Source organism: Temnothorax curvispinosus, unplaced genomic scaffold (assembly GCF_003070985.1).
Source record: "Temnothorax curvispinosus isolate PA1 unplaced genomic scaffold, ASM307098v1 QBEX01016509.1, whole genome shotgun sequence".
In the NCBI taxonomy this organism is placed as follows: Eukaryota; Metazoa; Arthropoda; class Insecta; order Hymenoptera; family Formicidae; genus Temnothorax; species Temnothorax curvispinosus.
Window position 1 is genome coordinate 379,385 of NW_020226289.1, and position 17,283 is coordinate 396,667.

General features: G+C 38.4%; 2 protein-coding genes across 2 annotated transcripts in view; one reads left to right on the top strand and one right to left on the bottom strand.

Annotated features, from left to right (window-relative positions):
• LOC112466716 (ornithine decarboxylase 2-like) overlaps window positions 1-234 on the top strand; it is a 2,177-nt gene extending 1,943 nt beyond the window's left edge. Inside the window, exon 6 of the mRNA XM_025034969.1 lies at window positions 208-234. Within this exon, the coding sequence (XP_024890737.1) occupies window positions 208-234 (27 nt within the window). The remainder of the gene's footprint in view (window positions 1-207) is intronic.
• The window catches only part of LOC112466700 (agrin-like), a 109,802-nt gene extending 103,129 nt beyond the window's left edge, over window positions 1-6,673 (bottom strand). Inside the window, exon 1 of the mRNA XM_025034938.1 lies at window positions 6,460-6,673. The gene's annotated coding sequence lies outside the window, so the exon portion shown is untranslated. The remainder of the gene's footprint in view (window positions 1-6,459) is intronic.
• Window positions 6,674-17,283: the final 10,610 nt, after the last annotated feature.

The following is a 17,283-nucleotide window of genomic DNA, read 5'->3' on the forward strand; positions in this document are numbered from 1 at the left end:
TTGGCACAGCCAGCTTTGTAATAGAAAGTAATAATAATTAGATATTTAACCAACTGCTCAATTTACCCTTCTTTAACCAACAATTCTCTTTTGTTACTTTTATTATTATTTATTTTAAATCAAATAATTTCAATTCTGCATATAAAAGAAAAGCAAAACTAATAAGACATTTTGAAAAATTTGATTATAATAGATTATATGTTATAGTTATTAAATAAGAAATTAGCTGCGTAAGTATAAATGACACATTAATCTTGAGAATCATATTTTTTGTAACGCTCTTTTTGCATATTTCTCTCGGATATATGGGGACCAACTACCGACCCTGCCGATTTAATACTTAAGGATGTTCTATTGCCTGAGCTTTATATAGGCGATTGGGTAGTTTGGTCAAATATGGGCGCTTACACGTTAGTTCTTTCCAATACGTTCAATGAATTCCCGATTCCAGCTGTGAAACCATTTATTAGAAAAAGCCAATGGTTAGTGCTTTTATATCTACATAAAAAAATGTATATTTTAAAATATCTCCCCAATGATTACATAACAACATACATATTTAAAATAAACTTTTTCATAATTTAAAAATACATTAATTTATGCAGGAGAAACTTTCTGAAACAAACGTAAAACCGTATTCATTCCGAAAGATAGAGATGAAATCGACAATATATCAAGTATTGTCAAAAAATTCAACATATAACTATATTTTGACGAACACAATCATTATTATTTTTCTCTTGACGTTTTAAATCTTTCTATGAGGAGGGAGCTTTATTATAACATTAATGAAATATCGATAAATATTATATATCTTTTTCATATCTTTTTATTTTATAATTAAAATGATTTCTGAATAAGTTTTATTTAATATTTCGGGCTTTTATAGTTAGATTACATATGACTTACAATTATGTGTTTTATTGTTTTAGTAGATATGTATTTTATTATCGTATGTATTTTATTATCGCTAATGTAAAATATTCAAAAAAATATATACTTGTCAAGATTATTAAAATTTTTTATATAGTAGATAATAGATAATAGATGACGACTGCAGATTTCTACTTAAATATAATGAATTTTACTGTAAAAGGCATGTTGCAATAAAAATCAACTTAATCAACTAAATATTAAAGACTACATGTTTGATAAATGCTCTGATCCTTATAAATGCATTCATAATCATTTGATAAAACCAACGAAAATAAAAGGAAATAGTAAAAAACTGATAAGTAAACTATTCAGGATTTCCGCAAAATTATTAGAAATTCACACAATTAATTATCTTGAGAACAGCATAAATAATAATGAAGTCCTAAGAAATATCAAGAAGTCAACAAATCAACTCATTGATTATTTAAATAACTAGAGATCACAGACGCGCGCTTCGCGCTATTACTATCATGATATAAAAATACAAGATAAAGTAACATCAGGATGCGCAGTAGTCGACCAATAGCATTTAAGTCCAAATGCTGTATGTGTGTTAATGCTGTTGTACGTATGCAATGAGATATGAGATATGCAACTTAGATTTAAGTAAATGGAACTTAAGATTCAGATATGCTTTAACCAAAATTTTTGGTAGATCAATTAATGATATATGTTTAGATTTTTAAATTTGTATAATAAAATCACTCATGGTTTAATTTATCCAAAGTTTTCAATAACTCAAGACTTTTCCCATCTGATTTTGATGGGAAAAAAAAAACTAAGGCGCCTTTAGAAGGAAAATATTTCTATACTGGTAATTTAGGTGGAATGGAGGGTATGCGGCAAAAACTGTGGTCGGCGAATCGACTGTCAACCTACTGCAAATACACGTGGATTCGCGATGGATTAAGAATCGGGGTCGCGAAGACCATCGCGACGCACCGCTCGTCTTTTTCTCCCTCCCGGTTTTCGGCTAAACGTTGTATTTTCGGCGAGAGGACCAATTTCATGCGCGTCACGCTGTGAATGACGCTGCTTTAATAACTTCGAATTGCGGTCGCGTTGAATCAATAACCTACCATGCACGGGCACGCTCTGTCACGAGATCCATGTGTCTCGTCCCGACGCGGCCGACGCATATATGCTTTCCAGGAGAATTAGTAGGAAATTGAGCAATTAATTTATTAAGACCCGTTGACAGTCACAGATGGTTAAATAAGAATTACTCTGCTTTAAGGTAGAAAGGAATAAAGCAAAATATGTTATATACCTATATGACATTTTTTTATGGCTTTGCGGTATTCACCATGTCCAGATCAAAAGAAAATAATAAGTACATGACTATCTCTGGCGCAAGGTAGATTAATTGCTTATCTTATCTGTTTATGAAGACATTATGCTATTGATCTGCATTTACTCAAGAGATATGTTTTTTATGACTGCTAATCTCCAACTCATAATCTTCGTTTTGAAATCGTCTAGCGCTGTACGTTACACATTGTTACAAGCTTTGTCAAGCCAGTTTTCCATTACCTTCATTTCTGCGCAATTATTATTTCCACATGTTACATATCTCGATAAATTATTTATAATTAATTATTAGTGTAAAAAGCGCACGACTCTGTGATACTGTTGCGTACGTTGCTTGCCCGTGTCACAAAGCTTGGCAGATAAAACAACGCGCTCGCTATTTATTTATAATTTCAATTAACGGGTCGAGACCTGCCACATTATTTGGGAGCTTTTATGTCCTTTGAAGTATTATTACTTCAATGCGTGATATATATTATTATGTATCGGGATACGTTGTAACGATCATTTAATTAATTCACGATAAACGCGCGGTTTTGGTAAAATACAACGTTGCGCGTGGCACGCATGCAATTTATGCTTAAAAACATATCGCGAACTTTATGAGTCAACGGGCGCATGCATCAACTTCCTTTGTGAAAATTCAATCAGCTTAATTCCGCTGTGCATACCGTGAATTAACGTTACGTAATACGTGTAAGCGATAATTTAATGTAGAAGTATAGAAGTAATAATACACTGTAATAATATATATGCGGAGAGACGTCGATAACGGGCGACGCGTTGACCGTTGACTCGATCGTGTTTGTTTGTGATAAATCTTATTGTTAGACCAACCACTGTTTACAAATAAGACGAATGAACCAGGATATTGGCGAGCGTTATATAAGGACATTGCCGAACGGAGGTAGAGTCCTCTCAGTCAGTGGAGAAATCAGAATAAGAAAAGGACGATCCCGTGCCCGAACACACCGAGCGAGACGTGGAGTCGACCCAAGAAGCAGAGCATCCGTTCCTGCGTTATAATATTACTCATTTCTGAATAAAGTGACATTCGTTAAATACACTCCTGACATAAATCATCCATGGCATTCCCTACATACGCAACTGTATATCTTCGTAAACCAGTATAAAGCTTCCTGGATCACTTAACTTTCACAAGTGGCTCTGTTTGCCTTCCTCCATACACACGTGCTGGCGCCGATAGCGCTTTTAGCGAGGGACAGGACCGAGAAATTGAAGGGGACGAAATTAGGCGCGGGGACGAATTTTGGGCCCCCTATCTTAATATTGCAAATTGAATCGAGAGTAGAATCTAAAGATACTCTACTCTCCATCGCGCGACGTCGAGGGTGATTCTCAAGAGAGTTCGTTCTGTACACACTCGCATTTTTCATCTCGAGATGCTCTAAAAGAGGGGTTGAGATGCTGCGCGTCGGGGTGGATCAAAGGAATCGGCGTACCTAATTGCTATTTACCCCGAGCAATCCCTCCTTCTCCCCCGTCGTCGCGAGCTAGTCAGTTGCTGTATTCTTTCTTCCTTCGGAAACGATCGCTTCTCCCATCGATCGGCGCGTTTCCGTCGTTGCGAGAATTCCGGAGAATCCATCCTCTCTCTTTCTGTCTGCCGTAAAGAGAGTTGTCGTCCACGGGACGAGCTTGCTCCGAAGAGACTCGTTACAAGGGATCGCGCAACTCCCTCCTTTCCTTGCCTCGGAATTTTCATATCCAAATAGTACTTGACATCGAGCGGATGTTTCAGCCAAATGTACGGAGGAGAAGGCCCACTTGAGCGCGCGAGCAAACGTTTGAGGAAAATAAAATAACGTCTCGGAATCGAACGTGTTATTCGCCGCCGGAGGGTAAACGGCCCCCTACGGTTCGCTCGCCCTCTTCGTGAAAATTCACGCTATTTTTCCAACGCGAATTTGAGCTTCCGCGGCGGAGTAGCTTCTTTCTTTTTCTACTTGGCGCCACCGCGTGCCAAAGAATACATCTTGTGTGTAAGAATATTTGCGTTAGCCGCCTAAGCGACTTGAATAAAAAAGTCCCCCCCCCCGCTATTCAGTAATATACTTAGATATCGATACAGTGCCTGACTGCGAAACGAGTGCCATACGAATGAAAATAAGCAGCGCGAGAGAAATTGAATCTCTAGTAAAACAATTCTGTCGAGATTTTACGCAACCCGCTTTTTATGTCCTTACTCCCAATTTTGCTCGGACGCGCGATCCGAGGTCCTTTTACGCGAAGTATTTTATATATTTGCCCGGAAAATATCACAGAAGATAGCAGAATGGTGTGTACACGAAATACAAGCTGCAGGATCGAGAGAGTGAGCAGATATGAAGACTTAGAAGTGTATAACAGGGCGCGGGAGACAAAACCAGCTGAACTCGATTTTCCGACTGTCGTTATACTAACGGGCGTTTCCGACTGCAGTTTTCTCGCTGCGTTTGCCTTTCCTCCACGGACACATCGCGGAACGACGTGAAAATGGAATATTATCCGTATAAACAATTCTAAAAAGAAACGCATTTATCTTTCCGCTTCAATTTATCGCGCGCGAATATTCGCAAAGTTTGGAGAATTTAAATGAAAATAATTAAGTAGTCATATCTGGTTAAAACAAAATTAAATAAAATATCGTGAACTTAATTCGCTGGAATCAGTTAAAAAAGAAACCTCTCCCGTTAGCTATTATATAATAAAAAATAATGCATGCTCGAGTGTTTACGGTTTGGAGAAAAAAACGCTCTGCTCCTCTGAGCCGTTCCATAATATGAGATTAAATTACTAAGCTCCTCTATAAATCTGTAAAGGAGCTATTACTTATTAAACAAGAATGGAAAACAAAGCAAATTAAAAAATATAGATGTGCAAATTATTGACTGGCGACAAATTAATTGACAGCGTATTTGATATATCGATTATATCAATATATGTATGTTCACATCTTAGCTGTGAGTACATATTTTCTCTTTCTTCACTAACAAATGTAGGAACATGAAGGAAGGAAATTAGGAAAAACCATCAAACTAACATCGCGGTTCCTATCTTCTCAACAAGTTAACCTGACGGCACACAACTCACATACCCTTCTATTGACAACGTACCTAAGCCAATGACATGCAGAGAATATAAAAACAAAGCTTACATTAAACATGACATAAAAGACTATTAATAATGACATTGCAAGAATTCACGTTACCAAGAAAACAAAAATCTTCGTAAAACCAGTACGGAAGCTTCCTGGATCACTTAACACAAGTGGCTCTGTTTGCCTTCTTCTAATACACACGTGTTGGCGCCGATAGCGCTTTTAAAGACAAGACTGAGAAATTGAAGGGGACGAAATTAGGCGCGGGGACGAATTTTGGGCCTCTTATGAAATTATGTTCACGGAAACATTTTATAATTGCCTAGCCTTCTATTTTGCGTTTTTAATCAATCCATTGATCCTTTCCACGAAAAAATGAAATATATACATTTTATCGTTAAATAATCTACATATCTGTCTCATACAGCCTAACAATTTTCTTGATACGTATATGCAAAGTGATCTGTATTAATCCGAGCAAAAGGCTAAGGTAAATGTACCAATACCTGATAGACACGTACTTATGTCTGAATATTTTTATCATTTTAGTCCTTAATTAAGTTATTTTATCACTGGTTGTATACTACATTTAATACCATCCAAAGCATGTTGTGTAGCATTTCATGTTACTCTCAAAAATTTATCCACGGAAAAAAGCATTAATGTGTAAGTAATACATTAAATACATGAATAAGTAAAAATATATATATACATATACCGTTTGCGGCAACATAGAGAAAATTTAAGCACCAAATAAATATAAATAAACCGTAAAAGTGTAAGTTTTTGTTGTATTTTAAAACACCAATTTAATTTAATGTTCAATATAAAATATTGAACAATCATCAGATTACTAAATTTCCCTCTTTCTCTCTCTCACTCGTATATAATATTATTTTTCATATAAAATAAGAGATATAAAAAATCTTATTCAAATATAAGTATATATATCTCTAAAAAAAAAAAGAAAAAAAATTCAGTTCAGATTCCTTTCGTAAGTAAACGAAAACCAATTTTGTCAGAAATCGTTTTGCTACACCAAAATCACCGTGCGTTGCATAAATCTGCACGTATAGTGGAAGCAGCCGTACGGCTATAGATAAGGTACTCACCGCATGCACCCTGCTGCTTCACCCTGATGTTTTTCTTGTTTTGGCAGCTGGTCTGCCGCAGATGACAAGAATTGGTGTAGGTCACGTCGTCGGAGCCGCAGACAGGAGCGGAAGTCAAAGGACACTCCGCAGGGCACTGACACACACCTTTGCCCTTTTCGGACACGACGCACAAAGCGCCCCAGGCGCAATAGGTTTTCTCGCAGGGTTCTGAAATGAGAAAGAAAGCACGTTCCTTTAATTTCTGACTCGTTGACACGTCCGATGTCTTAAAGCATTTCAAGCCAGTTCAATCGACGCACGGAGAAAAATAATTCTGCTGTTGCAGCAAAATCGTCATTGCTACTGCATATTCGTAGCGACAACAATTAAATTTAGTTAACGGAACTAATTTTACGAATTATTTATTCGTCATTAAAGTAAAATCTGTTTTGTCGCAAGAATAGAAAAAATTTGCTGAGCGTATTTGTCTTAAAGCCCGTATCAGACTACCGACTGCCGAAAAATAGACTCCAATCTAAACGCGAGTTGGCCAATTCAGTCAGTCAGCACCTCATTCTAATTGGTCTACTGAGAGTCGGCAGTCGAGTCGGCTTTTACAGTCGGTAGTTTGATACGGGCTTTAGAATCACGTTAATTTGAAACAATAAAATAATGTATTCTTAGCAAATACATTTGCTATCTAATCAGAGCAAAACTACTGCTCGCTAGCCTCTCTGTCGCCTCACTGAGCGAAGAAGATAGACGCAACAACGTTCGCAACAATAACGCCATCAGCGTATACCGAGCTTTTTGCTTTCTCGCATTTAAAATACATCCATCCGCGTATACAACCAGACCCCGCTGCGAAGCAAAAAACAAATTAAATGAGAATGTTCTTTTTTTCTGTGTACCTAGTAAGATTTGCCTTTAGTTCAGATGAGGACGAGTAGGATATACGTTACACAGTATCTGAAATGTTCAAATACCTTTCCAAAGAACGTCTCGAAAGATGTTCTCTTCGGCAAAGCGTGCAAAAATAGAAAAAGAAACCCTAATGAGAAGCGATTTCCTGCGAGGAAATTCGCGGCTCGTCGGTTGGTTCGCGCAGCCGCGTTCATGCTAAAACGGTGGCAAGAAGGATTGGGGTCGAGCTGCGAAAAACGGCTCTTTATCGCTTTCTTTCGGTCATGGCACACGGACGACGTCGTTCGGCGACCGTTTCACGTGAGACGGCTGAAAAATGGAGAAATACGACGAAGAGCGCGCGGAAGAAAATCTTCTTCCCCTTCCGGGCGCGGCGGCCAGCGTGAACGAAACTATCGAGCCGGGTGGTTGGCGCGCTCGGCGAATTCGGCGATTTTTTCGCCGGGGATCAACCCGTCCTCTATATATAGTCTATATTAATGACCGCGCGCTGCACGGATTATCCGTCGGGATTTCTCCGTGCGGGTCCATCTTCCCCGAGAGCGAACTTCTTCGTAAAATTAATTGCGCTTACATGAGTCGAAAGGAGATGGACACGGCTGAGAAAGAAAGATAAGAGTTTAAACGCATTGAACGACGAACTAAACCGAATTTAATACAATGCGCTTTTTCTTTCGACGCATCTTTTCTTCTCAACGAAACCGATTAAACATTAATATATTATAAATTATATATTATATATTATATATATTGATGCGTCATGTTTGATTTATGAGGAGCAAAGTAAAAAATTGTAGAGCCTTTCAAGGTTCAGACGGCAAAATGTGGAAGCGAGGAAACGGAAGAATTTATTCATTCCCACGAGATCTACAGCTGCTAATTATTTTTGCTGAGTAATTCCGCCGTAATTGGCGTTTCCCCATTGGACAGTCGGTTCGTGATTCGTGACGACTCTGCTGGGGGACAAAATGCGAACTTCTGTTGCGTGTTAGGGCAAAACAAACAAAACGCTCGGAACTTGTTCGGGTAAGTGCCCATCTACAATAGGTGTTTTAAGCCCTAAGCCTTAAAAAATTGTTCAATCACAGTTGAATTTGAGAAGAATAATTGACTGTGATTGGTCAATTTCTTAGGGCTTAGGGCTTAAAACACCTATTGTAAATAAGCACTAAGAGACATGGTTTTATATGTGCGCGATGCAACCGCGATAAGTAGAAACCGCCTGATCGTAAACCCTTCATCGGTTGGGTTTCTATCCCTCTCGCTCTCACAATCGTTTCTTGTAGACCGACTTAATGGTCGTGCTGCTTTTCCGCTTTCTTCGCGGCCCGGATGACAGAAAGAGGTCGGTACTTAACCGGAATTAATAATTAACGACGCGAGGTAATACGACGTGATAGTATCAACCATTGCTTGCAATTTATTCAAAGGTCTTCATTGTACGAAGGTTATCGTCTATTGTTAACCGTGAGACGTTTCGCAAAATCGATTAAATAGCGGCACTCTGCAAAGGATTAAGGATGCAAATAATTTTTAACCGGAAATGAAAAGTAGACCGATTACCATAATAATGTCATTTAACGCCTTCACCGAGGCTTTTGTGCGAAAGACGTGACGAAAGAAGACTGACTTTTTTTTTGGCACCGCGTAACATTGTAATTTTTAACAAAAAGATCATTCCAAAGCTATATATTTTAAAAGTAATTTTTAGAAAAATACCTTAAATCATTTATTATATCTTAATATTAATATCAAAATTCTGACATAAAATACTCGGTAAGGAGTATATTGTAGAAGATAGAATAATATGGGATATTTTGCTTAGCAAAATGTCTGGCAGTCATCATCCGCTATCACTTATTAATTTTCAACCTAAATACCTTGACAATTAAGCTCTGAACTAAATTTCCGCTTAACTCTAGCACACTACACTTTAACCAAGAAACTCTCTATAAACTATCTTGTCTGGAAATTAATCTAAAACAATTGTTCTCAAACATATATTACCAGTGATAGACCAGGCAGCGGTTCGCTGACAGTAACAGAGTAATAATGAAATAAAGTATTAGCGTAATACAGAGTTCAAGAACATTCATTTTAATTTCCCTTAAAAAATTAATATAGATAGAAATATTTCCGAGATAAACATAAGTTTAATATTATTCTTCATCAAATAATATTTTTTCGAAGATATAAACACGAAAAATTAAACGGACTATCTAAGAGAAAATGTAGGTGTCTAGTCAAGTTTTTGAACATTTAATCCCAAATTCGATAAAGAATCTTGTATTAGAAAAATGCTCTCTTTTTTGACTATGTTAAATATATTTTATTTATAAAATAAATCAATAATACTCTATGTCATCAGAGGATAGATTTCAACGAATACTTATATCACGCAGCGGAATTTTCAACTGTAGCGACTTCGCATTTTTACAACTGCTTGTTGCGAACAGACTGAAGCGCGTTTCACAGTTGGCACAGTGTAACGCAACTGACTCTTGATGCGTTTCAAACGAAATTATATCCGGCCCGATGGCGTCGCCGCTTCCGTCGACTATTGTTTACAAGCGAGCCAATGCCGTTCACCGCGAAGCGTCGCCGCGTCGGCGTGATTTTTGGCGGTCGGCAACAATGCCATTTATACGAGCCCTCACTCCGAGGGTTTGGCGCTATAAACAAAACCGAGAGGGCGCGGGCCCGGATATGACACAGGACACGGTTATTTTCCCGCAATGTGGAAAATGTGACGAGTTCGCTATCCGCGACTTGGATAGGTTAGTTCGTGCACGAATTTTCAATAAAAATATCTTCCGGTCCGCTTTCATCGCGAGTTCCGAATTTCATGAATTTCCAGTACGGAATAGCGCGAATTGGATTCTTGCATGTATTACAAAAATGTTATATAACTACATTGACAAGAAAAGTACTCGTTTAAGTGCAATCTAATTATAGGATGTATAATAAAATAATAAATGGTTCTACGAGTTTTAACTAATATTATTTTGGCAATTGTTCTTCGCCAGGGCGTCTAACAGACTGCAACCTATTTCTTAATTTGTTATATTTTATACCTAAGAAGATATATGAATAACATTAAATATTGAGAAATATTACAAATTTATTTTAGATATATGTAACTTGACCATGATATATTTTGAGAAATATTCTCAAACTTGAACTATTTGTGAGTAACCATACTATTTTGCAAATCGATTTGTCTATGTTACGCATCATATAAAACCATCACAAGCATCTCCATTTTTTTTTCTTTATACGATGTATGTCAATAAGATACATTGCGCTGATTGTTAAATCGGCGTATTTATCTGCGTTCGACGAACGGCTTGTGTTGCGGCAGAATTTGCCAACAAATACACAGCGAAGAACAATAAGTAATTAATGTTTGCTTTACCACGGTTCGGTTCAGCTAATTGCGGTTTTCAGAGAATGCCGTTTCCGGCAACAAAGAAAATTTAAGCATCAAATAAATATAAATAAACCATAAAGGTTTAAGGTCAATTTTTGTTGTATTTTAAGACACCGATTTAATTTAATGTTCAATACAAAATATTGAACATCATTACAGATCACTAAATTCCTGTCTTTCTCTCGTATTATATATTATTTTTCATCTAAAAGAAGAGATAAAAAATCTTATACAAATATAAATAAGTACATACATATCTAAAAAAAAAAAAAAAAATTTTTTTTAAATTTAGTTCAGATTCCTTTCGCAAGTAAACGAAACCCAATTTTGCCAGAAAATGTTTCGCTCGACCAAAATCGCCGTGTGTTGCATAAATCTGCGATCTGCATATATAATTCATCGAGCGACAATTTGTCGTAACGTGAAAAAACTCGTGTCCGTCACGAGTAATTCATCGTATTGCTCCATCGGGAATTCGATCGTTCGGAAAGACATCGACAGTAAAATGATATGTATAAATTCCTCAAGTAAAAAACGCAATGCGTCATAAAACCTGCGAGTCTGTAACGTGGATCAGTTTAACCCAAATTGCAGTCTCAAATGTGAATTTTAAATATGTACCTACATTGCCTAATAAAAATAGGAAAGAAAGAAATGTATGATTTCTGTATATGTCAATTTGCAGTTGATTGTTACCTGTAAAGTGATAAGTAAAACCAAAACTGCTTACAATAATTTTTATTTTGAAAAAAGATTTCCTAGACATTCACGACACTGATAAATTATAGAAAGTAATCAAATCTGCAGAAAAATGTACGTCATAACAATAGTGTAGCTTCAACAAAATATCAAAAGCTTGCAAACCATTGTGCTTCCAATTTCAATTAGATGATCATTTGCCTTGCGCTCGCGCGGCATTAATTTATAATGCGCTTGAAATATTTATACAAGGAAGCGAGAACCATCCACCACTTGTCTCTACGCTTCGCAATTTTTCTTATTCCGTTCGCATGCTTATTTCCCTTACCTTTCTGCCACTCGCGGCGGAAACGCGTTGCCCGTGCGAAATTTAATTCAGGCACTCCGGTTCCAGCGCCCGGCTACGCCTCCTCCCTCTCTCTTTCTCTCTCTCTCTCTCCCTACGATTTATAATGACACCGAACCAGCGCGGCGCCCGTGTATTCGCATAGTAAGTTTCGGTATTGTTGCGGATACAGCGTGTAATATCACCGTGAAATATCGCCCGATCCACAGGGTACTCTATAATATCACCTTCCACCGCAATTACGACTGGATACTTCCGAATGACCGGACGCGGTGTTCTCGCAGTTTGTTTGTGCCGTACAGGGAACTGAGATTAGATTATAGTGATTAGACCAATTATACGTGTTCTGCGCGAACGAACGGGAATAAAGCGAAGCTGCATATAAACGCGCCTGTGAACTAGGACTAAACAACTAATCTAGTTGCTCGACCGCGAATATACGTTATGTGGGAGTCTCTCGTGTGTCGTGTCTCGATAGAAATTATTTTAGAAATATTCCACGCTATATATACGCATATTCCTCCGCTGCGACCACCGATGGTCACGACGAAGAGAAAAAGAAGAAATAAAGAGACGACACAAGGAGAGATCCCATTTGTTTCAATACTGTGGAGCTACCGCATCGTTCTCCGCCGCGCAGTCTCGCTTTAACAAAATTTCTGTTTACGGCTTCAACCGCTCGCGCGAATAGGACAGGCACCGTATCCGCAGAGAGACAACAAAATTCACTTTCGCGCAAACAGGTCCCTCACAAACGCGCTCTTTTGTGGTTTGTGCACACGCAAGCGCCGGGATGTAATCGAGCGGAATTGTCCGCCGGTTGCGAACCGAAAGTTGCTTTCCCAAAAGGCTCGTTCCGTAGTTCCTCAAGGCTGGCTGTCGAAGCGCCGAAGTATGAGTGTCACGTGGCAAAGGGGAACGAGTATTTCGTTCACGTGGCGGCAGCGTCACGCAATTTCGTATCCTCGGCCGAGATACCACGCCCGAACCGTTATCCTTTATCCTCTTTCTTCGCTCCAACTCTATACCTTACTCCACGCCGAACTCGACAGTTCTATCTTTTATCCGTTCTGATCTCATAGATGGTGAACGAAATAAACGAAGATGGAAGATAGATCGATTTAGAAGTGCTATATAAGTATCAACATAACCGTCGGCTTATATCTCGGTGATCGTACTTTTTATGGGATTATATAGTTTTATATAATAAATATTGGAAATTGGAATGGTGCTACAGCCCAATTTAAGCTTTAGCCTTGTGAATTCGAAATTTTTTTTTCAGATGTCTTCTCAACAGCTGAGATTTTTAATGAGGTAAGATTGTTAATTAATTTCACGCTCAACTGCCACTATTTTAAAGGGCTTTATAAATTTAAAATTCGTATTTATGTAAATATATAAATATTTTTAGTAAAATAATAGTTTAATAATTTTATAAAAATTATTAAATTTTTTATGACAAAATAATGCGATGTCGCACGTGCATTTCTTTAACTCTGATTAATTACATTTCGTAAACACTCAGATGGAATCGTTATCATCACCGTCGTCATTTTCTTTGGGAAAACCTGAAATCAGATATTTCTTGGAATAATCATAACCGTTCACGTGTATACGATATGTCCAAAGAAATCGAGCGTACCACGGTAGAATAAAATCGACCTCGTTGTCTCTATCAGGACATTGATTTCGCGACATTTATTTCACTTCTCGTCTCAACTCGGCCCTTTTTTCTCCTCTGCCCATTTCCGATGTCCCTCCCTCATCCCGTTGGGCAACTCGGGCGAGTCGGGGCACTAAGTATGCATAGCCCGATTTCCGGTAGCGAGTACGCGCTTGGACTTCACCTCTGCCCCACAGGAGGTCGGTCCGTAACTAGTTGGCACGATGCCATGCATAGAGGCGCGCGCTAATAAGTATACCGGCTTCGGTACCGTTATGTCCGCTAATATTCCAGTGGCTGACAAATGCCGCGATACCCGCCACTGTCAGTATTCACTTACGTTCCTCTTTTTATCCGCGGATATACTTTGCTTCGCATCAATTCGATCCGAAGTAAAGTAAATGTACCAATGCCGGGACACTTATAGGACCTATGTCTGAATACCTTATTTTAGTTTTTAAATGAGTATAACGCGAATTAAAATTAAAGATAAAAATATAATACAGGAAAATATCCCATATTTTTATTTTTGATTCTTTGATTTTAATTCGCGTTATAACCATGACTTTCAAATGTAAATAGTTAAGCTTTTTAAGAATTTTCAATTTCGAATGATAATCGAGACAAATCGAAGCTTTTGTTGTATACTTCAAGTGCTCTGTGCGGATATACCCATCCGGCACAGAGGAGTGAAATTCACATCTGAAGTTTTCGCCTCCGGCTGGTCGGAACCGACCGACGTAAATAACACCATGACAATGAACGTCGCGATTCCTCGTGTAGATTAGAGCGGAACATGGGCGCACTACCAGTGCCGCTCGAAATCGCGGCGCGAGAGGGGCCTCGAAGTGTTAGGTATGCGACCGGGCTGTTGACCCTCACCACTGTGAATCCGGCGTGGCGTCTGACTATAGACGGCGGGTAACTACTTAACACGCGGACCTGTTTACCGTAGCAACGCGGCGAGATGCTATTTCGCGCTTCACTGTTATAAACTGCGTGAAATACGGCGCGCGCTGGGGCGATTGCGTCGGTGTATGAGGTAAGAAAGGAGCTAACCACATTTCTGGGATATCTACGGTCAGAATAAGAAGCCAGATCCCGCGGCGGCGATAAGCTTGCGGAAGTCGACGGCGGTCGAGCGAACCAAAGGATTGTGTCGGTGCCCGAAAAATATACGACGCGTGAAAATATGAAGTTGCGAAAAAAGTATGAAGGAAGCTCTAGGTTAGACTCGCATGGGGGATAAATTTTAATAGAGTTTAACATGTAAATTTCTTTCTCTTTCTCTCTCTCTCTCTCTCATCGTTGTTTACTTTATTTTCTACAGGTTTATCAGAATTTAGACTAAATTCTTTAAGATAAATTTTAATTTTGCATCAATGCAAACATATTCTTTTATGCTTTGATGACTCGATTATGGTAATATACCGCTATTCCATTTAAATTGCGTTATTAAAAGTCGAGCGGTTTGCGAAAATAGATTACAATGCAAGTAATCATATTTTCAGCTTTCCGTTAAATACGGAGTTTCACGTGCCACAAAAGCCAAACAAATACGCCATAAAAAGCCTCAAAAAATTCAATATTTTCGACGCGATACAGGTAGGCACATCCGGTGGATTGTCACATCACATTTTGTTACTTCCACAAATGCGGTAAAAGCATTGTTGGTATCTCTACACAAAGCTCATCCTCACGTGTGTATTTTCTACAATACGTTGCAAACGATGGCAACTGCTAGTTGAAAAGTGTTATTTCCACGTTGCGCTTGTCAATTGCGGTTGTCAAAAGAGAGTCGGCAAATTTTTAACTTTTTTTGGCGACAGTAACTGGCAATCGGCGATCAGAAATAGCACTTTTCAACTAGCAGTTGCCATCGTTTGCGACATATTGTAGAACCGGCTTAAGATTTCGTGTCTCGGCATGACGAGCGAAATTCGCTTGACAGTGAGAGCCCGCGCGAGCGTGGTTAATTAATCGTACTGCGAGCGGAGATTCGCGTGGACGATCCACCCGACGAAATTAATCGTGGCGCCGATCCAATACAACACGACGATAAGCCGAGCGTCGACCCAATGCGAGGTCGCGTCTCGACGATAAGAGGATCCCCTTTACTTACGCGCATTTCATATTGTTATGCGCCAGCCCCGTGGAACGCGGGCGTGAACAGCGCGGCGAGCGCGGTTAATTAATTATACCGACGATCCGATCGCGCGGTAAATGAAGCGAGACATTAATCATTAGTCGCGACGTCCGCAATGTGTTCATATCGCTAGCGAAAGGAAGGAGGACAGGAGTTTTCGGCGAGTTCGCGGAAAAGAGTTATATTCGCGGCGCAATTAAAGCCCCCCTTCCCCTTCGCCTACTCCTGATCCGTCTTCGTCGTCCCGCGGAACTGGCACAGCTGGGATTAATTACTCGCAACCGGCATTTTATCCCGGAGGCGAAACGTGACGCGCGCGCTGACTTTCTTCTCACGGTTCTTCCTCCCATTATTCCTCATTAATGGACTAGAGTCACTATATAGAGGAACAGAGATGTCTCGTTTGCGCGTATTGTCACGCGGAACGAATATATGCGGAATACGTTGCTTGCAAAAGCATGTCAACAATATCAACATATATTGCGAAACAAAAGACATTGCAAGAACTCACGTTACCGAGAAAACGAAAAATCTTCGTAAAACCAGTACAGAAGCTTCCTGGATCACTTAACTTTCACAAGTAGCTCTGTTGCCTTCCTCTATACACACGCCAATAGCACTTTTAGCGACAGGACCGAAAAATTGAAGGAAACGAAATTTCGACCCCTTTATATTGCGCCGACTGTTAGATCGGCATATTTATCTGCGTTCGATGAACGGCTTGTGTTGAGGCAGAATTGGCCAACAAATTTAAACACGGCGAGAAACGATCAGCAATTAATGTTTGCTTTACCACGGTTCGGCTAATTTCGGTTTTCAGAGAATATCGTTTGCAGCAACAAAGAAAATTTAAGCACCAAATAAATATAAATAAACCATAAAAGTGTTAAGTCAATTTTTGTTGTATTTTAAAACACCGATTTAATTTAATGTTCAATACAAAATACTGAACATTACGATATTAGCGTTTTCGATATTTTTGTTTTTATACAGGAGAAATTAAAACGATTTGGTTAATGCACTGAGAGAAAAAAATAGTTGGAATAACTATAATCTCACTATATTTTATAGTGAATTTTGGCATCAACTATATATTTATAGTTTAGTTAAACATACAAAATATAGTAAAATGGACACAGATTTATAGTCAGCCTTACTATGACAAGAGTAACCATCTTTAAAACAAAAAAATATATTTATTTCGAAATTTTATTACTATTTTTTAACTATAATTTGTTTCTTAAGATGCAGTCTATGATTATAAATATTTTCTCGTATCTGAAAAAAAACACTTACCTTGGTGGGATCGAACTCGGGACCTCTGGATCGTGAGCCAACTGCCTTACGTGGTAGACTACTTCTTAGTTTGATGAAAGTGTTATAAATAGTCTACATATGTCATAAAATCGCGCACTACGCGATAATAATAAAATAATAATAAAAATATAGTTATCTGAACCAATATTTGTAAAATATTCTAATTGTATTGACTATTAATTCTTAACTTGGTGGACTTAAAAATGGTTACTTTCTCTTATCATTTTATATTTGCAATCCTACTATATTTTTACTTAAAATGATTATAATTTATGGTAAAAATTTTACATGGGTTAGTTATACTATGTCTATATTGT